General features: G+C 49.5%; 1 protein-coding gene across 1 annotated transcript; it reads right to left on the reverse strand.

The window, feature by feature from the left end:
* Nucleotides 1-1394: 1394 nt before the first annotated feature.
* On the reverse strand, nucleotides 1395-25367 carry GPNMB (glycoprotein nmb). The gene is made up of 11 exons (XM_004582560.4): nucleotides 25238-25367; nucleotides 20273-20425; nucleotides 19461-19604; nucleotides 17050-17223; nucleotides 13403-13561; nucleotides 12753-13076; nucleotides 7583-7681; nucleotides 6484-6580; nucleotides 5010-5224; nucleotides 2008-2101; nucleotides 1395-1557 (listed from the first exon to the last, which is right to left on the reverse strand). The coding sequence occupies exons 1-11, from the start codon at nucleotides 25305-25307 to the stop codon at nucleotides 1404-1406; spliced, it is 1683 nt and encodes a 560-aa protein (XP_004582617.2). The 5' UTR covers nucleotides 25308-25367; the 3' UTR covers nucleotides 1395-1403.
* Nucleotides 25368-27366: the final 1999 nt, after the last annotated feature.

Genomic DNA, 27366 nt, shown 5'->3' on the forward strand with positions numbered 1-27366 from the left:
GTCTTCCATATGGGTGCATGGTTCCATGGACTTGGGCCATCCTCCTCTGCTTCCCAGTTCGTAAGCAGGGAGCTGAATTGGAAGTAGAGCAGCCTGGACACGAACTGGCACTCATTTCAGATGTTGGCGCCATGGGGCAGAGAATCAGCTTGCTATGCCACACCTCCCCCAACACATGTATTTTTACAAATACATTTTGACTGGTATGTGACCTGGCTCTGATGTAACATGTTTGGTTGTTTTCTGACTGCAATGGCAGGGCTGAGCATCTGTGATAGATGGTATGGTCCTCAAAGCCTAACACATTCACCTCCAGGCTTGACACAGTCGACTAACCTAAGCCGGGAATTCTCCTCACTCCTTCCCATGTCTTGCTCGCTGACAAGGTACTATTCAGAGGGGCCAGGGTAAATTGCTTACAGAGAATCTTTTCTTTGGAATGGCTTCACTACATACATCAAAGTCTTCAATGTATTTTCAAATAGAAAATTCCTGAGATGATCAAGGCTCCACAGGGTGGCCTTAAACAGGTGTTTACTCACCACAAATCGTAAATTGTAAGTTGGAAAAATTAACATAGTACCAACGTCTTGCCTCTTCTCACACTTTATTTTTCAGAAAGGAGAGGAAAAGAATGCTAAGTGTGACATAGGGCAAGTGGTTTTAGTGACAAGTGGAGGTGCAATCCTTACATCGTTTAAGTAAGAGAAACAGGCAGGAAACCCAGGGTCTTCCCTCTTAGGAAATCCTAATACGTGATTTCAATGTGCAGAAATCTAGATATGTACACACAAGAGTGTCAGCTCTGAGGCCCAGAAAGTGCTAACCAGAAGTCCCTGGGGGAAAACGAAGGCATGAAAACTCTCCCTTCGCTCAGCTGGGCGGTGCCAGTTGCTACCCAACACAGGGCTGACATCTCTTTATCCCATTAGTGGTCCCTCCCTTCCACTGAGGACAGCAAGCATGTACATGGCATTGAGGCCTGGCCCTGATGTGGCTGTCAGGAACCCAAGCACGTTCCACCCCCAACAGCGCTCAGTGTGGACAGAGCAGGGTCCCCAAAACAGGACTCCAGGGTAGGCCTTGTTCCCCAGAAGGCTAGCAGTGTCCAGCCTGCCCTTCTTCCTCCCCGGGTCAGACTGCAAGGAGTAGCCCTCCAGTATAGCTATCCTACTCACGGCCCAAGATCTTGCAAGGAAGACAGGTGTGAGATATAGAGGGCTGCTAAGCCGTTTCACTACCAAGACGCAAGCCCCAGTTCACACACCATGGTGTTCCCCCCATACAACAAACCCCATCTCCCCTCCACACACCACCCTCTGTATTTTACAAGAATATTTAGTTTAAAAAAAAAGTGGAGCTACACTCTTTGTACAAGTGGCGGGAGAGAGTGAGGGGCCGACTTAGAGAGCTTGTGGAAGGGTTTGGAGCAGTGGATCCTTCTCCTGGTTTCCTGGGAGTGACACGGCCTTGGCGTGGCCGAGGAAGGCATTCAGGCCCTTGCCCTCCTCCGTGCCCCCGGCGTGACTTCCTATTGGTTTGTATTCCTTGTGTTTTCTGAAAACAGTGTGCGAGACAGTTATTTTTTTTTTAAAAAAAGTGAAAGATTCAGCTGAAATACATTACTTTCCATAATGTTTCAAGCCAGGTGCAAATGGTTAAATTCCATATAACCTAAGCTGTGGCTTGTAAGACAGCTCTGTTAGCAAAAAACAAATAAACAACAAACCCCTGCAACATTTCCCTTCTTCATGCTTACTTCCGTTGGAAGATTAGGTAGGCACAACTCTATGGCTGACAGCAGGTAGCATTGGGGAGATTAAAAAAAAACTGCAGCAAAAATAACGGGCCGTTTGGAATTCATCATTCAAAAACGACCCTCCCCACCCCCAGCCAACATACACACACACAAAACAAGGTTTAAAGGCAAACTCAACATCACCACCATTATCAGGTGCCTGAACAAGCTACTTAACTAAGGACACGGAATTAGAAGCAGGGCCTTACCTGTACAGGTGCACGGAGAAAGCAGCCAGGCACAGGACCAGGCAGCCAGCGGCGATCAGGATGCCGTCCACTGCTTGCAGGGGCCACGCTGAGTCTGCACAAGCACAGAGGGAAGTGCCGGTCAGCTGCAGCTTCCATCCTCAGGCCCCGTGAGTGCGCCGTGGACACCCGACCACACCCCAGCTTGTCCCTAATGCCTGCAACTGGGCCAGTACCGAAACCCTCTCTTCCATCAACCCTCAGGCCCAGCCCGCAGCCCTGTGTCCCCTGCAAGGACCCCTCAGTGGCCTGCTGGCGTCCATCCATCCTCACCTTCCAATCACGCACCGTCTGCGCCAATGGCGCGGCGCCCTGCTCGGTGGGCTGCAAGCCCGGGTGTCCACGGCTTCCCGCAGGGGTCTACGTGCGGTGGCTCAGGCCAGGCGCCTTCCCAAGCACCCTCCGCACTACAGAACCCATTTGGCCCCAGTTCATGTTCTCCATTATTGCTCGTGCTAAAACAACCATCCTCAACCTTAGCCCACTAGCAAACTGAAAGCCAACAGAGGAGCCACGTTTAACAGGCAGCCCCCAGACTGGGCCAACTGCTCAGCTGCAGCTCCTTGGTTTGCTGTTCAGCCAGTCAGGTGCCCCTGCTTTGCTGTTCAGCCAGGAAAAGCCCAGCCGCTCTGCGCTGGAGTTGTCTGCACTACACTCGAGGCTCAGAACTGTTTTGGGCTCCGGGTAGACACCGCAAGTATTAAGCACCGAGAGAATTGCCTGACTGAGTCCTTCGTGGACAACCAATGGGATCAACCAGTGAATTCAATAAAGCTTAAGGGTTTGCCTTTAATTAATCAACAAGTCTGAAATTCTCCCTTTGAAATCCCAGCTATCCAAGGGCAGTTCTCACTGGATTAAAAAGATTCCTTCCTCTGCTTTTTCTGTGTGTGTGCGTGTGTGTGTGTGTGTGTGTGTGTCATCTTCTCCATTAAAAAAGAAGAAATGATTCATTTATTTGAAAGGCAGACAGAAGGAGAGAGACAACGACCTAAATACTGGCAGCTGCTGAGGCTGCACCCAGCCAGATCCACGCACTGCCAACTCCATCCAGGCCTCCCACCTGGGAGCTGATGGGGCTAGAACCAGGCACCTGGGTGTGTGTGTGTGGGGGGGTCCTTCATGGTGGCACCTGCGCCACCCCTCCAGCTTGATTGTGGTTTTTGAGAATGACTTGGGTGACACCTAAATTGATTTCTCACTTTATAAAGAAAAGCAAAACATCAGTTTCCAGAGATCAGCAGTTTGCAAACTCTGAGGAGCAAGAGTTGATGGCATGAGTTACGATTCTGTGAGTGATTTTCGAAAACCTTGGGGTGGGCCTGGCGTGGCCTAGCCGCTAAAGTCCTCGCCTTGAAAGCCCCGGGATCCCATATGGGCGCTGGTTCTAATCCCGGCAGCTCCACTTCCCATCCAGCTCCCTGCTTGTGGCCTGGGAAAGCAGTTGAGGACGGCCCAAAGCTTTGGGACCCTGCACCCGCGTGGGAGGACCCGAAAGAGGTTCCAGGTTCCCGGCATCGGATCGGCGCGCATCGGGCCCGTTGCGGCTCACATGGGGAGTGAATCATCGGACGGAAGATCTTCCCTCTCTGTCTCTCCTCCTCTGTGTATATCTGGCTGTAATAAAATGAATAAATCTTTAAAAAAAAAAAAAAAGAAAACCTTGGGGCGGTGGCCACATAGGGAAGTGATCCCAGCAGTGCCGGGAACGGTCGGGAAGCAGCTCAGATGCGCAGGACACAGAGGTACCTCCTGGCTGCCTTCTTCCTCTCCCCTGCTGTCACCAGCTGACCCCTAACCCTGCAAGAAGCAGGATTCTCTTGACTATGATTCATGGATCAGCAAATGTTTCAGTATATTTTTCTGCACAAGAGGGGCTCCAGGTCCAAATGATTGCGATGAGTTAGTTATGGGGTTGTAGCTGGCAGCATGCCGTGTCAGGGGCAGGACGCCCCCTGTGGGGTGCACACCATGTAACCTGGCTTCCCCATCCCAACCGGGCAGCCCATCTTGGAAGGAAGATGTGGAGGATCTTACCAAAGGATCAGTCAGGACAAAAATCCAGTTGGAGTAATTAGGAAGAGTCCTAATTTTGGATTCAGGGAAATCCAATGCCACCAGTATATGCAAATTTCTAAATGAAATCCTTTAGTCACTTTGTTCAGATTTTACCGCTCCAAGCAGCAGGAGGGCTAGCAGCTGGATTTTTTTTAAAGTGAAGATCTAAATAAGGATGCTGAGGAGGGGAGTAGGGGCGAGTACAATGGGCTAACTCCCTGCTTGGGACACCCCATACCATGTGGGAGTGCTGACCCGTGTCGTGGACCCCTGCCATCTACCTGTGACACCCCCACGGAGCTCATGGCTGCAGCCTGGCTCAGCCCTGGCTGTTATGGCCAGTGGGGAGTGAACCTGCCAAGGGGCGATCTCTCTCTCACTGTATGTCTCTGTCATTCCGCTTCCAAATAAACAAACCTTTAAAAATATATATATATATCAGGGAGGAGAGGTGCTGGATCGAATTCTGGAGGGAAAGAGGGCTCTCGCTAGCAGCGTCTCATCCTGCTTCATGTCCGTGTCCAGGTGGACGCCCAGGATCCCTGAGGAGTCTCTACTCTGCTGTTTTTTTGGTATTAGGTTTTACACTTTTCTGCTGAAATACTAGCCCGTTGGAGCACGCAGTGGTCAGATCCCTTCCTGCCAGCCCATGGTCAAGGTTGACTTTTCCCACCCAAAGCCTTTTCTCTGGCCACTATTTTCCTGAGTCCCTCTTTGATCAGCATCCCCCTCAGGAGATTTCTTGCCGGATTTTAGCGGCAGTTCTCAAATCCTCATGGACAGGAATTTAGTGCATTCTACACAGAAATAAAGTCAGACACTGACTGTGAAGTCTTCCATAAATTTAAGCATGGGACGCGCACCTGCAACCGGCAATGTTTGTAGAACCACAAAAGAAGCCTCACCTCTCCTGGAGACAGAGAGGAAGGTACTGGTGAGGGCCAAGCTGGTGTCATCGCCCAGGGTGAGGTTCACACAGTACCTCCCTGAACCGCTGAAGTTCCTCCTCACGGTCAGCAGGCACCCCTCACCCTCGTTGATGTCCACGGTGTCACACCAAGAGCTCCCAGCACTCTGGCAGGTGGGGTCAGAAATGATGGTGCAGACCTCAGTGGGGAAGCTGTGGTGGGGAGACGGTGGGCGAGAAGACACAAACGAGGGTGGGAAAGAAAGGTAAGGTTAGCTTCTATCCACTGATTCACTCCCCTGCAAATACACACAACCAGCCGTAACTCAATCCACATCTCCCGTGAGGGTGGAGGAGCCCCGCTGCTTGAGCCTCCGGGGTCTGCACTGGCAGGAAGCTGGAGTCAGGAGCTGGAGCTGGGAATCCAGCCTGCAGCATTGACACTGGTTTTAAAAATGCAGATTTACAGAGGGAAGGAGAAGCAGAGAGAAAGTTTTTCCATCCACTGGTTTACTTCCTAAAGGGCCATATGGCTGGAGCTGAGCCAATCTGAAGTCAGGAGCTTCTTCTAGATCTCCCACATGGATTCAGGGTCCCAAGGCTCTGGGCCGTCCTCTACTGCTTTCCCAAGCCACAAGCAGGGAGCTGGATGGGAAGTAGAGCAACTGGGACACAAACTGGTGCCCATGTGGGATCCCGGTGCTTGCAGGCAGAGGATTAGCCAATTGAACCATTATGCCAGCCCAGGATGCTCATACTTAACAAGAACTTTAAACACGAGAAATCATGACATTTCTTCACAAAACTGAGTACAGTCCCCTCCTTCTTCAGACCACCTCGCCCTGACCTGCCACATGATGTCAGCTCTTCGACAGGTTGGGTTCTGAGCTCCATCTACATGCAGCAGGAGGAGGCAGGGTCCTACCCGGCCTCGGGGCTGCTGCTCCCCTCACCCCACAGGTAGACATATATTTTATGAATTTGTATCTATGTATAACTGATTTTTAGTGTATAGTTAATTGGAACTATTAGTTAATGTCTATTCAAGCAGCTATTTGATACATATCCATATATTTATTTTTATTCAGCTTGTTATAAAGAGTTGTGACCAAATTATAATAAATCATATAACTTATTAGAAACAGCTTTGCAAGTCATAGAAAGAGAAGCAAATAAGGCATTACTATTCACGTGTGCATGACAGTCCCACACAGGCTTCCTGTCCACCAGGAGTGCCAGGGAGACCAGGTCAGCCCTGAGCCAGTGTCCTGGCCTGAGCTCCAGACAGCCTGAGCCAGCCTCCTGGCCTGTACCCACTTGTCACACACATCCTCCTTAACCCACAGCTGAAGTCCTGACCAGTTTCCAGCTCTAGTGAGGAAGTGTGTGCTGGGCTGTGCCTCCCAGAGTCCTGGGTCCTCCCTCTTCGGTCCGGGGTTCCTGCAATCAGCTTGCAGGGTGGCTATACTCACGTTCCCTGGCAGCTCACAACCAAATCCACCAGCGAGCTGCCGGGCTGGGGAGCAGGGACCTCCTCGATCCGGACAATGTTCACCTCCAGGATTCCCTCTTAACAGAACAAGCAGCAGAGAAAAACACAGAGGATGTGACCACAGTGATGACATGGGAGCAATGTTTGGGTCCCCCGACATCCGAAATTTGTAAGCTGAAATCTGAACACCCCACCCTCATTCCCAGGAGATAGCATTATGGGGAGGGAGGGAACAGGGCCTGTGCTAGGTGCTGGGATCAATGCCCTTGCCTCTCCCACTCCAGGGAGGCAGGCTCTTGGCCTACACCATGTCTACCAGAGCCTTGGTTTTGAACTTCGCCTGCAGAGCTGTGAGAAGCATGCATGAACTGTTTAGATGCCTCCCAAGCTGGAGCACTCCGTCACCAAAGCTGCAGGGGACTCAGACGCCCTCCTAACCCAGTCAGAGCCCAGCGCCTTCTGGCTGCACAGAAGGCATGGGACCCAGGCATCAGTTCCAGCAGCTGGGATACACACCCATGCATCCATGCGACATTCTCAAAGTCAGACTGGGCTGCTGTCAAGTCCAATCTGGATTTTCATCTACAGAGTCTGTGTCTCTGTTAGAAAGCTACACCCTCTCTGGCAGGTGTTGAGGAAAAGAGGAACCTTCCCTGCATCCCTCACCCCAAGGGCAGGTGCAGCCACCCCCATCAACCCATGCTCCTGAGGGCTTGGTCAGCTTCTCCAGAGCGAGGGGCCTCAGCCCAGGCATACAGCTGCCTTCTCAGCTGGCCCTGCCCAGAATGCCCAGCTGTGCATGTGTGGGCATCTGCTCACTGCCTTTTACACACTAGAGGTATGACATGGTGGAAGAGTGTGAACTTGGGGGAACTCATGGCTAGCTGTCCTTCACCTCCTAGTCATGCAGCTTGCTGGGACAGTGGTAGTCCAGGGCAGGCTTCCCAGAGGGGCTTCTTTCCGTCAGGCTCTCTAAGGACGTCCAGGGTGGGCAGCTGGGAAGCTATGAGGGTCCCAACTCACGCACAGGTGGACCTGAGTGAACATCCACCCCCCAATACCCTGGCCCTCAGCCTTACCCACAATTGTGAGGGTAGCTCTAAAGTAGCCATATCTGTTAATCTGGCAGCTTCCAACAGGATTCTCACTCAGCTCCAAGCAGTTGGCATTAGCAGGTCCTGGAGAGAATGAATAATTAGATCTGAGAGTAGCTGGTGAGCTTGCAACAGGTGTACAGGTTGTGATCCAAACTCTACACATGAGAATGTGAGCCTAGAGTGCTTGCTGTGCAAATTAAAGTATGAATAGACTTTTTAAAACTTTATGGAAATAGAATTAAAAGATAAAGTTATCTTGGTGCCAAAAAAAAATCTATGAAATCTATGCATCATTTTTGCATGGTACACACTTTCATGAACTTTGTGAACTACCCTCACATGGTTTCATTTCCTCTGGCCTGCCTGATTTCATCATGATTGTTGTACCAGGCATATTTTAAAAAGGGATTTGTTTTGTTTATTTGAAAGCCAGAGACAAAACAAGAAAGAATCATTTATTAGTTGGTTCACTCCCCAAATGGTTGCAACAGCCTGGGTTGTGTCAAGCTAAAGACAGGAGCCTGGAACTCCACCCGGCCTCCCTGCGGGTGGCAGGGCCCATCTTCTGCTGCTTTCCTAGATGCATTAACAGGGAGTTGCATTAGAAGTGGAGCAGCTAGGGCCCAGCGCGATAGCGTAGTGATTAAAGTCCTCACCTTGCAGGCCCCAGGATCCCATATGGGCACCAGTTCTAATCCTGGCAGCTCCACTTCCCATCCAGCTCCCTGCTTGTGGCTTGGGAAAGCAGTGGAGGACAGCCCAAAGCCTTAGGACCCTGCACCCACGTGGGAGACCTAAAGGAGGTCCCTGGCTCCTGGCTTTGGATTGGCGTAGCTCCAGCCATTGTGACCACTTAGGGGGTGAATCATCAGATGGAAGATCTTTCTCTCTGCCCCTCCTCTCTGTATATCTGCCTTTTCAGTAAAATAAATAAATCTTAAAAAAAGAAAGAAGTGGAGCAGCTGGGACTTGAGCCCGTGCTTGTATGGGAAGCCTACATTGAGGTGGTGGCTTACTCTATTGTGCTGCAATGCTGCCTACGTCATGTGTTTTGATAGAGCTTCAACTTTTCATGTGGGTCCATCTGTATGAATCTCTACATGCTTGGCTCAGACTTCTGCACCAAATTAACAGCAGGCAGCCAGGCTGAACCTGCCATGTGACTGCAGTGCCCAGAGGGGGTTTCTCAGGCCTTTCCTAGACTAAACACACCACACAACACACGTGGGAAATGTGGCTGGGCAGGCTCTTGGGAATGTCCCTGAGTGTCACTGGGAATCTTTGGCTGTGATGGAAGAACACTGGCTCAGGCTATTCCAAGATTAACTGGTGTGCTCCACAGCAAAAGTGTAGGGGGGCAGGGGAGGGAGGCAGTTAAGGTCACTGTTTCCTCTCCAGAAAATGACCAAGTTCATTCTTGTGAAATTCTCGGCTGACAGATCTGAGCAGTCCATTTAGAGCAGGAACTCATAACCCTTTTCTGGAAAAAAAAAATGTTGGGGCTAGCGTCATGGCATAGTGGGTAAAGCTGCCAGCTGTGACACTGGCATTCCACATGGGCACCAGCATTGGCCCATGAAGCCAGCAGACAGAGCTCTCTCTCTCTCTCTCTCTCTCTCTCTCTCTCTCTCTCTCTGTTTCTCTTTCTGTTCATCCCTTTCACTCCCTGGAACTCTTTCAAATGAATCAAGTAAATCTTTAAACAAACAAAAAAACAAAGAAAAAGACTTATCAGATAATCAAAATCACTGATTCTGCCTTGAGTAGAATGCCTACAAGTCGCATAAGGAGTCTTTCAGGCATTGTGAATGGTTGACTGGTTGACTGGTTAAAAGGCCCCTGGGGGGTGGGGGAGGATGAACCCTTTAAAAGACAGATGGGGAAAGGACCGAGCATCCTGACTTGCACATTGCTGTCCCAGGCACCCACAGAAGGATGTAGGCAGGCTGGAGTCTCTAGGAGAATTCAGAAGTTCTGCATGTGTTGTGACATGACAAGGAAGGGTACTACTAAAGGTTCATGGGGCAGTGAGGTTAGAAGTACGAGTTAATCTGGGTGTAAAATTAAACATGAAATGTATGCACCAGGCTTTTCCCATGTGTTATGAGTAAACATTTCTGCACCCAAATCTTTCCATACTTTTAATTCCTCTGTCCATGAACTTTATTTATTTATTGCAGCAAAAAAAAAAAAAACAAAAAACAAAAAACACCTTTTATTTCCATTTGGTCCATGGTTTAAGAGAGAGTTTTCCATGAATTTTTAAAAAGAGATTTATGTATTCCTTTGAAAGGCACAGTGGCAAAGAGAGAGACAAAGAGAGAGAGAGAGATCTTCCACCTGCTAATTCTCTCTCCAGTGGCCACAACATCCAGGGCTGGGCTTAGCTGAAGCCGGGAGCCTGGCACTCCGTCCAGATCTCCCCTGAGGGTGGCAGGGCCTCAGGTCATCTGATAGTGCATCCCAGGTCCACATGAGCAAGAAGCTAGATCAGAAATGTGCAACAGCCAGGACTCCAACCAGTGCTGGGACAGGAGATGCCAGCCCTCCACATGGCAGTTGGAGTTTTACACCATGACGCTGGCCCTTCCATGAACCATCTGTGGTCTCCTCAAGCGTGTGTCATGTATACAATCAGTAACTGGATACCGGACTTACACCAGCACCGCCAGCTGAGGAAGGAGACGTCTGTGACTTACAAATAGCACACAGGCACCTGGCTGCCCCCGCCGCCTGCTTCTGTCTCACCCTTGCAGCTGCACTTGGTCTCTGTTTTCATCTGTGCTTAATTGTGAAGCCACTGACCAAAGCAGAGAGAACAGGACTTTGGTTAAAAAAAAATTAATAGTAATGTCATGCTCACTAACTCAAGTCTGGTAATCTGGTCTGGGTAGCCAGGCAAGCTCTCTAGAAAAAAAAAAAAACTCTTAAAAAAACCCCCACCTTATTTTATGTATTTGAAAGGCAGAGAAAACAGAGGGAATAGATGAAGAGAGGAAGATCTGTAGCAGCCAGGGTTGGGCCAGGTGAAGGCCACAAGGTGGGAGTCCCAGCCTTCCCTGTGGGTGGTAGGAACCCAGCTACTCGAACCATCCACAGCCTCTCCTAGGGTCACAAGTCAGAGTCAGGAATTGAACCCGGGGCTCCAGATACAGGACTTGGATATCCTAGCTACGAGGCCAAAGGCCTGCCCCCGTTGAAAAATTTCTCAATGCTGAAGACATTTGTAGATTATTGTGTGCGTAGTAAGACAATCATCTACACTTGTAGATAAAGAAATACTGAAATAAAGTTCTATGATGGAACAGCCCGAGGGGAAAAAAAAGTGAAAATGGTCTCATACTCTTGGACCTGGGGTTGGGATTAGGAGGAATCTATTCATCCATCAATCAGAGAATGGGGAAACACATGGAAGTATATCCATTTGTGGGACACTCTGGGGCCATGGTATAGGATGAGAGATACATATGATGTTTGCTAAGTGTGTCTGTGGTGGGGGAGGCAAGCTGTAGAGTAACAAGTGCAGTATGAACGCACGCACCAAAATCCCCAAAACAACAGGGCCAAGGTACTTATATAGAATGTAAAAGCACAGACACACTGCCAGTAACTGATACAGCTTCGTTCTGAACAGGAAACTCACTCCAGACATCTCTATTGCTTGGAGCATGCATTATTTTTCATCCAAGACATTTCAGAAAAGAGTTTATCAAAATCAGCCATAATGGCACACGTTGTCTTAATTTAGACATTTCTGGATTCAAGGAGAGATCATCCTTAACTACTTTATCACTAACACATTCTTTATGGGAACAGTGTTATTTACAGCTAACAAGTTTCAGTAATTACTGAAAAATAACTGCAAGAATTCCTAGGAGCCCAATGGTGTCCTCCCGAGGGCTGGAGTTTGGCTCCCTCTTGTGACCAAGGAGAGAATGTCAGCCCATAGCTGCATGGGTGCATCCTGGGGATGCCAAGACAGGCCCGCCTGGCCTGCTGGGGAAGGGTGGGGTGGCAGGTAGACCACTGCTGGGAGGGAGGTATTTCATTAATCAGGTTTGGCATCCAGAGCAATTTAAAAAGACAGACAGTCCAGCTCTGAGATTCTGTTGGGGTTGCGGCTTTGGAATTGACTAGGGTCATGTGGGGCACTGGGTTGAGGATGCGATGGGCGTGGGCATGGCCGGGACTAACAAGGGTGTGGTGCGAGAAAGGGTGGAGTAAGGATGAGGGAGGGGTCCTGGCCCATTCCAGGGGCTAGTGTGCCTTCTCGCAGCGCTGAAGCATGGAAAATACACAGAACAGACGGGGGTGGGTGTGGGCAGGCAGTGTCTGTGGGCATGGTGAGAGCTGGTGCCAGTCAGCAGGCTCACAGAGCTCCCCACAGAGGGACATTCAGTGCGGGGGATGCTTGCTTCCCACTTTTGCAATGCCTGCTTCAACCCTGGCTCTGCTTTGGACCTTAGGTTTCAATTGCACACCCCGGCAGGCAGCAGGGGTGGCCAACCTGGACTGGCCAACCTTGACTGACCAAGCTTGGGGCTTTGGTTTGGCCTATCCTGCCTGCTGTGGGCCTTTGGGGCAGTGACCCAGCAGATGGAGGATCTGCCTCTGCCTGCCTGTTCTTCTGCCTTGCAGAGACAATGAAAATAAAAATTTCTAAAAAGAAAAACTTTCTATGAATCATCCCTCAAACTCTGTTTGCAAAGTGACTGTAAATATATTCTCCTTTCTTCTTTGTTCTAAAAGCTTCCAATGGCTTTTGAAATCTACTCAGTGGGGTGCTGAGATGCCATATGGGCACTGGTTCATGTCCTGGTTGCTCCACTTCCCATCCAGCTCCCTGCTTGCAGCCTGGGAAAGCAGTAGAGGATGGTCCCAAGTTCTTGGGTCCCTGCACCCATGTGGGAAACCCAGAAAAGGCTCCTGGCTTCGGACCAGCCCAGCTGCAACCATTGTGGTCATTTGGGGAGTGAACCAGTTGATGGAAGGTCTCTCTTTGTCTCTAATTCAGTCTTTCCAAAAAACAATTAAGTCTTCTTACGGAGACTTGGCACACTCGTTTGAAGTTGGAAGTTAGCCGCACCACCTGCATGGTGTTTGGGCAGCAGTTAAAGCATCCCCTCGAGGATCCCCCTGCAGAAGGACCTACCTGGAGAAGGGCAGGGCACTGGGGACGTGGCTGGAGGTGTGGGCACGAACGGAGGGCAAGGGCCAGGCGCTGTGGCCTCCACGGTGAGGTTGAGGCTGAATGTGCCGTTGAGCATGTACGTGTGGTTCAAGCTATGGTTGCTGGAGAGGACCAAGCCGGTGTTATCCCCGAAGCTCCACTTGTAGCTGACGCTGGACTCATTGAGGAAGTGGCTGGGGTCATGAAGGAAGACGTCGAATGTGATGGGGACGTCCTTGAGGAAGGTGTGGTCGGACACGTTTCGGTCGTTTTTCTGGGACATGGTCACAAGGACTGGAATGTGATCTAAATTGAACCACCAACCCAAGGGAAGAAAGAAACGGTCTGTGATTGCTTGATCTGAAGTGGAAAATTTCAATGGTGCTCTTAGAGTTAAAAAAAAAATAATCTAAAGTTAGGGGATAACTCATTGTTATTATTACTATTATTTTCCCTTCCCACCGGCATGTTTTTCTCAAGCTACTCCGGAAAGCACAGCTGGAGGGGAATATGGTTCAACACTGAGGCTCCAGCGGGGGTGCAGGATGCTGGGAGCTGGCGCTTCCTGAACCCTCCGATGTCAACAGGACCAAGCGGCTCATCCTTGGGGACCCAGGAGCCAGAGCACCCACCTGTCACCACATACACGTCTTTAACCTGGGCGACAGGGAAGAACGCTCGGCCATGTCTCCGGTAGACAGTCACTGCCATGAGCTGAGAGCCGAGGGTCACGTTGGTTGTGTTCAGCGAGAGTCTCACAGAACAGCGGCCCAGCTTCTGGAAATATTGACCTTGGAGAGAAAGGCAACATTGGGTAATTGGCTGCACCCAACGGTCTGTGGTCTGTATAGGACTGGGGCGTTGGGCTGGAACTGGGCATAAAGTGCTGCTTCGGCAGGGGAGACGGGGCCAGTTGCACATACAGCAGAACCAGGGTTCCAGTCCGGCACAGGAGGCCTTCCTGGCCAAGAGCTCTGGCCGATGCCTGGAGTCAGATGCCGTAGTGGGTGTGTGCTATGGTTTTTCCTAGTTCAGACACACCCAGGACACAATTTAACTTACAAATGAGGCACAGCAAGACATTAACGTCAAATTACAATAACATAACAAATGTACAAAAAAAATCATAACAATATACAAAAGTTCATGAAAAAATGCACATGATGCAAAAACCATGCCTGGATCGCAAAAGTTTTAGCAGGAAAACAAGCTGATCTTTTACATCTGTTTTTTCTTTTTTAACTATTGAGGGACTGTCCTTGTTGCTACAGAACAAAGTAATGTGAATGCACTCTCTCTCTCTCTCAAAGGTACAGATAAATGTTAGCAATTTGGGGGCTACAGTTGACTGTTAATGACTAAAAGCATAAAAAGTGACAGTAAGGACATGGCAGGTGTGACAAGGGAGAGCTCCAGGGAGGTTGGCCTTTCGTCTACTACACATAAAGCTCCTTCTGTAAGTTGAGTGGTTTGACACTGAAGTATACATTCATGGCCCCTAGATAATTAATTTTTAAAATTTAAAAAATTTTATTTTTAATATGATTTACATAGTTGACAGGGAAGCACGCTCACGTAAACCTCCAATTAGGGTGGAGTACATTTTAAAAATTTACTAATTTATTTGAAAAGCAGAGTGGCAGACAGAGAGAGAGAGAGAGATCTTCCATCTGCTCATTCACTTTCCGGATGCCTGCAACACTGGCTGCAATGGCTGAGGTTGGGCTAGCCCAGAGCCTGGAGCCAGGAGCTTCTCCCATGTTGGTGAGGGGCCCACGCACCTAGGCCATCTTCTGCTGACTTTCCAGGTACACTGGCAAGGAGATGGAACAGAACTGGAGTAGTTAGGGTGCTGGCTTTGCAGAAGTTGGCCTAACCCACTACACCACAACACCAGCTCCACAGAAGACACATTTGATACAATGGTGAGGTATCCAAGGGAACAATTATTTATCCAAAAATCGACTTCATTTTTCTAATAGTATGATTTCTTGTTTTTATAATAGTATGATTTCAAACTATACCATTAAGCAGTTTTTATAAAGGGACTAGAATCTGGGCCAGGCGCCATGGCCTAGCGGCTAAAGTCCTCGCCTTGAACATGCCGGGATCCTATATGGGCGCCGGTTCTAATCCCGGCAGCTCCACTTCCCATCCAGCTCCCTGCTTGTGGCCTGGGAAAGCAGTTGAGGACGGCCCAATGCTTTGGGACCCTGCACCCGCGTGGGAGACCTGGAAGAGGTTCCAGGTTCCCGGCTTCGGATCGGCACAGCACCGGCCATTGCACTCACTTGGGGAGTGAATCACTGGATGGAAGATCTTCCTCTCTGTCTCTCCTCTCTGCATATCTGACTTCGTAATAAAAAATAAATAAATCTTAAAAAAGGGGGACTAGAATCCTCCATTTTCTAGAAACCTTGCCTGTAAAAATACGATTGATGATAAAAGGGACATAGAATAAGCTAGAAGCAAAAGGGAACAGCAGACTCCACAAACACATTTGTAGGATACCTTGGAGTCACCAGTTTGCTTGTTCCAGCCCTCCTGGCTCTAGCTGCCTGGGGCTGACCCATGTGAGCACTTCTGCAGGGCTCACAGCCTTGCCTAATCTAATGGTGGAGGCTGGCATGATCTGGCAAAAACCAAGGACCCTAGCAGGGTGCTGATCATGTGGGGTGGCATGTCACATGGCCACACCCATGAGGTTTGCCCAGAGTTGGGGAGGTGTGACCGTGGCTCTGCTTTCCCCGAGGGGCATGGGTGAGGCAGAGCAGGGATCTTGCAGGGCCCAAGTGATGCTCTGAGGAACTCAGTAGTCTCAGTACAGAGAGACAAGAACACGCCCGACTGCTGGAACACCTGTGAGTGCTCAGCTGCAGGTGGCAGTCTTGGGGAGAAGCCAGCAGAGCCCCAGGCTGGGGTCCTGACCTGGTGAAGCTAGTGCGAACTGAACTGGACTAAGTGAATCTGGAGTGCTGGCAGACATGAGCTGCTCCAGGAAAGGATCCAAGGGACCACGTGGTAACTGAGCGCAACAGCAGCTTCCAAGGACTAAAGGCGATGTCAGAATACCTGCTGTGTGTTGTACTTTGTGCCACAGGCACATCATTACTGCCTTTTTCAGAGCTGTGAGGAAGCCACCTGAAGCAGCCAGAGCTTTCTCACACTCTGGAGGTGGTTTGACTGGTAGCAGTTCCTTACAGCCTCAGTTCCAAGTAGCACCTGGTAACGCTTATAAGAAGAATGAAGCAGCTTGGCTAATACCCTCAAACTGCTGCTCCTCAAAATAACCTTTTGACCAATCACAAAGTAACGTGAATATCACGGTTAAAAAAGTAAAAGCAGTGGGGACGGAGGGTGGTGTGGTGGCTCAATTAGCTAATCCTCCACCTCAAGCACTGGCATCCCAAATGGGCACCAGCTCGTGTCTTGGCTGCTTCCCATCCAGCTCCCTGATGGTGGCCTGGGAAAGCAGTACAGGATGGCCCAAAGCCTTGGGACCCTGGACCCATGTGGGAGAGCTGGAGGAAGTTCCTGGATCCTGGCTTCAGATCAGCTCAGCTCCAGCCATTGCAGCCATTTGGTGATTGAACCTGTGGATGGAAGATCTTCTCTCTGTGTGTCTCCTTCTCTTTGTAAATCTGCCTTTCCAATAAAAATAAATAAATGCTTTTCAAAAAAAGAAGGAAGGCTATGTCAGGGAAGAGTGGCAGTTAGATCATTCTATGTCTACACAGTGGAATACAGTGCAACCACTGAAATAATGTGTGGGAGCACCTTTTAATCTCTTTATGCTGCGGTCAGGCAGACACTCCTGATAGCAAGCACAAATGAATGTGCACGCAGAGCTTGAGAGATGTCAGTACAGAAAACACCTAAAGATGAATGCGCACCTCTGAAGTGTCAATCACACTTCATTTGTGTTTATTTACTTAAGAGAGACAAAGATCTTCCATCTACTGGTTCACACCCCAAATACTGCAATAGCCAGGGTTGGGCCAGGCCAAAGCCATGGATGGCGGGGTCACCATCACTGCTTCCTCCCAGGGAAGCAGGAAGCTGGGACAGGCAATGGGGCCCAGATTTGAACCCTGAGCACTCTGATATAAGGTGTGGGTACCCCAAGCAACATCTCACAGCTGGACCACACACCCTGGCCCAGAGTTTTACTTTTCTCTCCCTCCTTCTGTCCATGTTGAGCGCTCCATGTTGATGATGCTCACCTCCATGAGAAGGAAAGAGAAGGAGAGAGATTTACAGGGTGGGGAAGATGGCCCACCTAGCGTGTGGAAGACGTAGACGAAGTTTCCCCTCTTCCGGCCGTGGGGGTGAGGGAAGGGTTTCCCGTCGGGGAACACATTGTGGTGGCTGTGGCCGCTGCTGTTGCCCGTGTCGCTGTCCTCTGACCAGGCCGTCCAGCTGTAGACATACTGGTCAGTGGATGAGCCGGTGTCTAAAGAGAGGGAGAGAAACAAACTAGTGTTGTCACCTGGGCTTGGAACGCCACATTTGCTCCTTCTCCTGCTGCAGAGTTGCTGGGTGAGCAGAACTCCAACAAGTCAGCATGCAGATGGGTGACGGGGTCCCACCTGTGTGTGTGTGAGCAGGAGGTGGAGCTGAGACTTCCACCCTTGGCACTTGGAAATGGGGTGCCAGGGTCCTGAGGGATGCTTCACCTGCAGTGCCCGAACACCCATGCCTGGTCTGCTTTCCCACAGGCCTTCTGAATCATCACCTTGTTCAGACCAGACAGCAGGCTTTATCTTTCCATTTCAACATACTATATCTGTAGATGATTACTTTTTTCCCCCTACACTTATTTAACCTCAAGACTCTATTCCCAAAGACATGGTTGTCAGTTCGGTAGGATGAAGGTATTTCCCTACACACCCCCCTTGCAGTCCTCCCACAGGCTAGTCCAGGTTGATGTATTCCATGTGGCCACTTCTTTCTTGGCATGTTCCGCTAAACAGCATCTATCCATCATCTATCAATATGAAAGTATGGTGAAGTGCTGTAGTGGTTGAATCCAGGTGGAACATATTTGGGTGTTTCATGCATCTTTGCTTTAACATTTATGTGACATGTCATCTATGTTCAATAGTCCATGGTCAGTATCCTTCCATCTGGAATTGTTCCTCCATGTTTTACTTCTTTGGGTCACCAACATGTTTGAGGAGGCCTTTCTACTCATCAGTACGTGACAGATGCTAATCCATTTCCTGATTGAACAGTCCCCCAGTGTGGCCAACACTTGCTCCTTGAAGCTGACACTGACTTTGAGTCCCTCCTTGCTTTCTGGTACAGGCACACATTTCAGACTTACCTGGGGTCTTGCTGTCCTAGGCTGGATCCTTTCTATCCTCAAATATCTCTATTGCTTTTATAAATTTATATATATATATACACACACACACACACACACACACATATACATATACATATGGTGTTTTTGCATATCAAAGTGCTCAGAATACTTGTCACTTGAGACTATCATAAAAAACAGTTTTGGGGGCTGACTCCATGTTGTAGTAAGCTAAGCTCTGCCTGTGGTGCTGACATCCTGTATGGGCACGAGTATGGATCCCAGCTACCTCATTTCTGATCCAGCTGCCTGATAATGGCCTGGGAAAGCAGCAAAGCATGGCTCAAGTTCTTGGACTCTTGTATACTCATGGGAGAACCAGAGAAAACTTCTAGCTCCTGACTTTGGACCAACTCAGCACACACACACACACACACACACACACACACACACATCCTTCTCTCTGTATAACTCTGCATCTTAAAAAAATCATTTTAGAAAAGATTTATTTTATCTGAAAGTCAGAGTTACAAAGAGAGACAGGGAGAAAGATCTTGTATCTGCTGGTTCATTCCCCAAATGGTGCAACAGCCAGAGCTGAGCCTACCAAAACCAGGAGCCAGGGACTTCCCCCGGGTCTCCCACATGGGTGTAGGGTTCCAAGGACTTGGGCTTTCCTCAGCTGCGTTCAAGGCCACGAGCAGGGAACTGGATGGGAAACAGAGCAACCATGAATGGAACTGATTTGAACTTCCAACCCCTGGAAATCAATTAAAGAAAAGAAGAGGAGGAAAAAAAAATCTTAAACACTCAACATGTGTTAAACAGTTAACTCTTCCCCTTCCCATACAGAACTGAACATTCTCTTCTAGGAAGATGAACATTAATAAGAAATGAGCATATTGACAGTTTCATTAAAGTTCTGAAAAAGTCAGCTTTGAGTAACAAAAGGATTATGAAACAGCTTTTCCATTGACCGAACAGTCTAAGGAACAAGCTCCATTCTTTTGAGGATGAACAATTCTAACAAGGTAGCTTTTATAGGTTTGTGTTCAGCTGTGCCCGTTGACACAGACACACAGAGCTTATCTCTGATCACAGGCAAAGCAGAACCTGAACATGCCATCTTAGCATTGGCGCTAGTCAGGTAGCCTTTGCTTAGAAAAAAATAGTTGTCAGCAGATATTGAATTGACCAGCGGACATCTTCCCAACTGGCTGTTCTTCGAGTAGCCAAAACAGCATCCAGGTCATAGAACCCCCAGTTGAGAGCCACGGAAGCACGGCCTGCCCATCACCAGATGCTCAGGGAAAGCTGGGGGTGGCAAGGTGGCCTCTGAAAAGCAGCTGGGAGGCCCGAGGTTAAGGGAACTGCTGTCTTCTCACCATTCCTGCAGTTCTTCTCATAGACGATGTCACCGTTGGCGTCTTCCTTTTGGCATCTGGGGAAAACCAGGTTCACCACAAACGTCAGCGTGGAGCCCACCAGCGCCGGGGAGTCGCTGGTCAGGGCCGCCTGCAGGTGGCCGCCTAGGGCAGAGGAGAAGGGGACACTCGGTGACCAACATCTTTGCTCACCTTTACCCACACGCTCACACACAGAGAGGCCAGGGAAATCTATGAGACCAGAGAACCTGATTAATGTCTTTGATTTGCTGGATTCCTAACTTCAGCTTTCAGAGAAGATGAATTAAAAAAAAATCTTGAATCAGAGGATGAATTCTATATTCACAGAAAAAACATTTACTTAAGATCACTAAAAAAATGTCTTCTAAATTGGACTGGCTGGGGAACTCGTCCATGTGTCACAACGGGAAGCTCAGCATTTTATTTTCTCCTGATAAACCACACCTTGGATATGCTCATAAATGTCTTCGGGGTCACAGGTCTTCTGACCGTGACCACTTCCACTTGCTGTGCTTAACCACATAGAAGGCTACACCTTCTTTCCCTCCAAAATTTCCCCAAGAGCTACCAACTTGGAAATTCCTAAAAGAATAAATTGTGCTTTTTGCAGTTTAGACACGTATCAGTTGGGATGAAGCACACACGGCCAGCCACAGGGGCCAACCAACTTCCTTACGACAGCCTTGACCCTCCTGATCACAACCTGAGCCCTTGATCTGGAAGGTTCTAGAGTCCACAGGGTTCAGTGAGACAGGAAAAGAGGGTCGTGGCAGTGCAGTCTTTGAGCTCACCCTTCCAGGAGTTCCTCCACCTCAGGTCCCCTCTCTTCCACACTGGGTAGAGCTTTGCGTTCCAGCTGTTTTCGTCGGACGACCAGCCATGTAATGGGGTGCGCTTGCTCAGAATGCCACGGGGTTTGTCACTGCTCAGTACATCACGAAATCCTACATCAATATTTGACAAACACATCATTTCGTTGATTTCATTTCTCACTTAGTACTTGTTCAACCATAGTTAAAGAAAATTTCATTTCATATGGTTGGAAAGTACATATGTAATACATCTAATATGCCAATATTGGATATAGAGGGTTTTAAACTTTTTTTAAAGATTAGTTTTATTTAATTGTATGAAAGGAAGAGTGACAGAGGAAGAGCTAGAGGCGAAAGCAGAGGTGACTGGGAGAGGAGAGACAGACAAAAACCTTGTATGTTCTGATTCACAATCATTAGGACTGGGCCCAGCTGAATGAAGTCAGGCCCAGGAACTCCAGCTGAATCTCCTACGTGGTGGCAGCCTTTAATCTCCCACTCCGCTGACGTGTACTCTCATCAGTTTATACGGCCTTGTGTCTTGGTCCAACCATTAACTCTTAGAGGACAGAAAATCCCATCTTCTGCTCTTCATTCCTGGATGGTTTTGACGAGTGCTCAGAGAAGCCATATGGATGCTTTGCTTCATGAATTCCTTTTATTCTATTTTTATGATGCATTTTATGTTTTAAAGATTTACTTATTTTTATTGGAAAGGCAGATATACAGAGAGGAGGAGAGACAGAGAGGAAGACCTTCTGTCCAATTGTTTACTCTCCAAGTGGCCGCAATGGCCAGAGCTAAGTCATTCTGAAGCCAGGAGCCAGGAGCTTTTCCCAGATCTCCCACACAGATGCATGGTCCCAAAGCTTTGGGCCATCTTCGACTGCTTTCCCAGGACACAAGCAAGAAGCTGGATGGGAAGCAGGGCCACTAGGATTAGGACCAGAGCCCATATGGGATCCTGGTGCATTCAAGGTGAGGACTTTAGCCGCTAGGCTGCCGCGCCAGGCCAGATTTATTTTATTTTTATTGGAAAGGCAGATATACAGAGAGAAGGAGAGACATATAGAGAAAGATCTTCATCTGTTGGTCCACTTCCCAGATGGCTACAACAGCGGAGCTGAGCTGATCTGAAGCCAAGAGCCAGGAGCTTCTTCTGGATCACCCACATGGGTGTACTTGGGCTATCCTTTGCTGTTTTACCAAGCCACAGGCAGCAAGCTGGGTGTGAAGTAGACCAGCTTTGACACAAACTGGTGCCCCTATGAATTACTGGCACTTGCAGGTGGAGGATTAGCTTGTTTAGCCACCGTACCAGTCCCTCTTCTATTCCTCTTAACTGCATGAGGAGGAAGATGCTGCTTGAGGTTTCCTCCCTACTGGAAAACAACTGAACTGGGACAGAGCATTGCACCAGGACTCAGAACACCTGCTTCCGAGCTGTGGCTCTGCCACTAACCAGGCTGGCTAGGCTCAGGCCCTCATATCAGACAAGAACGAACTGTCCTGTGAGTTTGTGGGATTGTTCCTGTTTGGGGCCAAAGACTGAGGCCAGGAAGCTTGAGTTTATCAATATGTTTGTAACCGGGAATACACTTGAGTTACATGAAAAAACTGCATGCTTAGTCCCAACTCCTCCCCACCAGGCTCATCTCTCACTGAGTGGAAAGAGAAGAGCCACTGTTTGGACTTCCCAGACTAATTATTTCTACTGTTGCACAGCATCCTTCTCTGTCTCAGATCCTGAAAGTAAGTGTTTCCAGAACTGTAACCAAAACACAGATGTCTCCTCGGATTTTAAATGTCATAAGTCAAGGGGAAATGCAAAAGCCAAAGGAGAATTGCCATGGGGCAAAGGAAGACAAAGAGGAAGCCAGAAAGAAACTGGCCAAGTCCACCCTCCTGGCTTGTTAACAATGTTGCAAACCCAATCCAACACAGGCAGAACAGTGCAGGGGAAATGGCAAGCCCTGGAGGAGAGACAGAGAAAGAAAAACCCGGGGTGAAATCTTCAGTTGGAGGGCTGGGCAGCAATTTTTAGACTTGACACTAAAAACATTCATCCAAGGAAAAAATGAAAGTTGTACCTTATGCAAATGTACAGGTTCTTAACAATGCATTTATTTTGGAAGGCAAACACACAGAGAGAGAAGGAGAGAGAGGGAAAGAGAGAGAGAGAACATCTCCCATGCAGTGGGTCACACTCCAAATGCCCACAACAGCTGGGGCTGGGCCAGGCTGAAGCCAGCAGCCTAGAACTCTGTCTTGGCTTCCCGTCTGGTTAGCAGGGACCCAGGTGCTTGGGCCACCACCTCCCACAGTGCCCACAAGAAACTGGAGTCAGTAGTAGAGTTGGGACTGAAATCACACTGAACTCCAGTGTGGAACACAGACCTCCCAAACGGCATCCTAACCACTGTGCTGCACACCCAGCCCCTGAAGCATAAAAACACCTCCGCTCTGAGAAATTCCATGTGGAGAGGCTGAGAAGTCCAGCTCAGACTGGGAGGAATGATTCGCAAGCCACATTTCCAACAAAGGATCAAGATGCAGAATCAATACAGCATTTTCAAAACTTAATGTTAAAAAAAAAAAAAGGCAACTCAATTAGAAACTGGGTTCTAGGCAGGAGCAGGCATGTCCCCAGAGATGATGTACGAATGACAGAAATCAGCCCATGAGAAGATGTAGAACATCAGTAGACAACAGGGGGATGCACATTAAAAGCCGAAGAAGTAGCAGCATGCTCCTGTCGGTACGATTACAGTAAAAAGTGATGACCATGCAGAACACAGGCAAAGGTTCAGAGGAACTAGAATCAGTTGTCCCTGGCTGAAGGGAACGACACAGTGCAACCACTCTGGCTAGTTGTCATAGAAAACAATACACACACATTGGTCCTTCACCTAAGCCATGGTATCCTTTCCCATGTATTCTGGGAACTTGTGCACACACATAAATGTTTATGGGAGTGTTCCTGGCAACTTTATCCACAACAGCCTAAATGGGCATAAGCCCCACATCCTTCAGCAGGTGAATGGTTAGCCAAGCCATGGTTAGTTACACCCATCCCGCGCAACCCTACCCAGTGATAAATAAACTGCAGACAAAATAGCTTCCCGGACTCTCCCAGTGATTTATGCCAATCCTAGAAGGCAACACACTGTCTGATGGCATTTTTACAGCATTCCGGGAGTGATGGGACTGTGACAAAGGAGCACGGTTTGGTGGCCTTGAAGGGGCACAGCGGAGCCCTCACGGGTCTGCTTGCTGTCATGACATGCTAAGTTTGAGGAAGCTGGAGACTTTGGTCTGACTTCTGTCTAACCCTCCAGTAGAGTGCTGATGTCAGTGCCTGTCCTGGGGTGCTGGACACCCCTCCTATCAGGCTGACCCGGTGAGAGAAGCTCATCCCACCCTGCCCATCCCACCTTCCTAGGGAGCAGCCTCCCAGGGGTGGGTCACGATCCTGGGGGAGGGGGTGCAGGCCCACCTTTCCAGAAACACTCCCAGGCCCGGGACCTTCTTCTAAGCTGACTTTCTAAGAACGCTTTTACCCGGTTTTGTAAATGGGGCAACGAAAACCCAGAGACCCAAGGCAAGCCAGCGGGGTAGGGGTGATAGTTCCACCACAGACTAGGAAGGACGCTGGTGCCATAGGCAGCCTCCTCATCTCTAAGGGCTGTGTGGCAGGGCAGAGTTCCTTGCCCTCTCTGTGTGAATGTGGAACCTGGGACAGATTCAGTCCCAGGGGGATTTAGCCTCCTTTAGCCACTGCCAGGTGGCAGAACACATGTGTTTGGGCCAGCAGGCAGGCAAAGGAGTTGTCAGCTTGAGGTGAGTTCTTCCGGCCCAGAGGGGCCTGGGCTTGCAGGCTTGTCTCCTCCACATGCCCCAACAAACCTGCACGGATCCCTGTTCCTGCAGGGTGGGGATGCGTGAGCTGGTGCGAGCGAGGTTGTGGCTCTCAGTACTCATGGTAGCTAGGGTGGGTACTCAGCCCTTAATACTCAGCACCCACTTGGTGTGACGAGAGAATCAGGCTCCGTCCCTGGAGCTGTCTGCAAGTCGAGACCCCCCAGAGCATCTGAGCCAGGGGAGGGGTGCCTGCTGTTGGCTTGCCTCTTCTCCACCTGCACTCGCATCCCACCTGCAGGGGGTTGTCGTCCACCCTCTGGCAGGGGACAAGAAGCCTCCCCCAGCTCCCTGGTGTGCAACCCAGGTCGGGCACTCAGGTGGCCCAGAGGCAGCATCCACCCCTCCCCCTCCCAGGACTGGTGGAGTTTCTGGGTTGGGCTTAGGAGCTAGCCCACCCACCAGCTGGGAGTCTGTTTCATGCAATGCCAAACCTGTTGGATAGCCGCCAAAGATGAATCGGTGGAGGTGCTCTGTTCTCTGGCCAGAGGCTGGCTGTCTCCTTCTCTGACAACTAGGATTTCTCAAGGTGGGATGCAGGACAGAGGCTGGGTTAGGCCGGCTCAGATTTGGCCTGAATGGTTAAGGCGCCTGTTGGGGTACCCTCATCCCACCATGGAGTGTTTGGGTTCTAGTCTTGGCTTCACCTCCTCACTCCAGCTTCCTGTTAGTGCGCAGCCTGGAAGGCAACAGGTGGCCATTTAAGAGGTTAGGATGCTGCCATGGGTTCCTGGCTCCTGGCTTTGGTTGGCATTTGGAGAACAAACAGGCCAAAAAGTGCTCTACAACTTGAATGCAATAAGCCAACTAAGTGGGTGGTGACTGAACTCCACTGGCAAAGCTGAATAGTTTTACTTTGCAAAGAAGGGATAGAGGGTGGAGGGGCAGGGAGTGCATTTTGCTGCAGTTTCAGCATTCCCTGGGCTGGCTGAAGAGGACAGGAGCCAGGCCATGGGAGCTGCAGCTCTCCGTTGGGCCAATGGCCAGAGGGAATGGGTTAAACGCAGAGAAGCTGATGTTACTCACGGGTGGCTGTGGTGAGTGGTGATCCGGCAGCCAGCAGCAGAAAGCCCAGGAAGTAGTAGAGCGATTCCATATTGAACTCCCAGGCAAGCCAGTCTCCACCCCGAACTGCTGTGGCCCCACTCTTGCACCTGTGTGTATGTGTGTGTGCATGCAGGCAGCAGCAGCGTCTTCCCCAGCCCCGCTGCACCCACTCTTTATTCTGGGTGAGCCCAGGGCCTGGGGGCGGATCATGTGATGGGATTAAGCTGCACTGCCTGATCTGTTCTCTGGAGTTCAACCTCTTACAACTCATGTGCTTATGACTCACTAGCTCTTGGCCTCTGGATCCACTGACTGATACGTACTCTTCCAAGGGGGTGAGCCTGCCTTTACTCCTATTCAGGGGACTCCTCTTCCAGGGGACATTCAGCAACTAATCACATTTCTAGCCCCCAAGGCACATTGGTGTGTGACTTACAGATGTAGAGTTGTCACAGTGGTGTCTCTTTTTCTATCAGTTGGATATCCCATTCCCTCAGGACTGGCAAAAGCCTTGTTTCCTCCCAGCCTGAAGCCCAAGAGGAGGCAAAGGTGTCTCTAATAAGCTGGAATCATGGGCTACCTTCAAAGGTGATAAACACACACACACCCGGGTCAGATTGTGCTAGAAATAGCCCTATGGGTCTCTGTTAGGGGAGATGTTTACTCAAAAGCACTTTTTTGGTGGGGAGGGGATGGATGCATATTTATGTCATGATGTTTAACTTGCAGAATGATCTGCATAATCTTTTGGTCACTGATGGCCAACTATTTTTGTGCCGTGGCACATCACACCCATTGCCGACAACATGCTGTGGGTTGACTTCTTGCTGTGACAAGCAAATGGGACGTGTGAAGACAGGCTTGCACAGAACACAGGTTTCATGCAGTCAAACCGCTCCTGGTTATGGGCTATGCAGGGAATGGGACAATGCGAGGCGGTTTTCTCCATGGCAGAGCCACTGGCTGTTGTCAGGACATCGGGCTTCCTAGCTGGGAGTGTTGATTCTAGGGAGGACACAGTCGCCTGTGACACTGCAACCCCAGAGCAGAAGTGACCCACTTCCCAGCCTCTGGCTTCTCACAGCTCTTGGGGGTTCCCTTTCACAGCCTTGCAAACAAATAATGAAAAACAGGAAATGGAACACATGATCCACAATTGAGACGAGGCGGTATGCCGGTGCAGATGAAGAAATAGACAATGGAAATACAAGCGCACGGTAGAGTATGTCTGGGAAAATGGCATCAAGATCACTAAGTTTATTGTGATGGGAAAGCATTAAATTCATGCAGTTTTCTTACAACATGCATTTTTTTTGAAGATTTATTTTTATTACAAAGTCAGATATACAGAGAGGAGGAGAGACAGAGAGGAAGATCTTCCATCCAATGATTCACTCCCCAAGTGAGCCACAACGGCCGGTGCACGCCGATCCGAAGCCAGGAACCTGGAACCTCTTCTGGGTCTCCCACGAGGGTGCAGGGTCCCAAAGCATTGGGCCATCCTCGACTGCTTTCCCAGGCCACAAGCAGGGAGCTGGATGGGAAGTGGAGCTGCAGGGATTAGAACCGGCGCCCATATGGGATCCCGGGGCGTTCAAGGCGAGGACTTTAGCCGCTAGGCCACGCTGCCGGGCCCAGATCTATTTTTTTTAATTGGTAAAGCAGATATACAGAAAGAAGGAGAGACAATGATCTAACTGCTTGTCCACTCCTCAAGTGGCTGCAACGGCCAGAGCTGGGCTGATCCGAATCAGGAGCCAGGAACTTCCTCCAGGTCTCCCACACGGGTACAAGGTCCCAAGGCTTTGGCCGTCCACTACTGCTTTCCCAGGCCGCAGGCAGGGAGCTGGATGGGAAGTGGAGCAGCCAGGACACAAACCAGTGCTGATGTGGGATCCCAGGTGTATAAGGCAAGGATTTAGCCACTAAGGTATTGTGCCGGCCCTTAAATAAACAACAAAAAAAAGTTTAAAAAGAAAGGTCATTGGGTCTAGAAAAATGTAGGTGTTTCATAATCTTTAATCCTCAGTTGGTATTTAAATACCTTTATGCACTTACTTTATTTGAAAGGTAGAGAAATAGTCGAGATGGAGTCTGAGACAGAAAGG

This window comes from Ochotona princeps, chromosome 20, assembly GCF_030435755.1.
Source record: "Ochotona princeps isolate mOchPri1 chromosome 20, mOchPri1.hap1, whole genome shotgun sequence".
NCBI classification, from domain to species: domain Eukaryota; kingdom Metazoa; phylum Chordata; class Mammalia; order Lagomorpha; family Ochotonidae; genus Ochotona; species Ochotona princeps.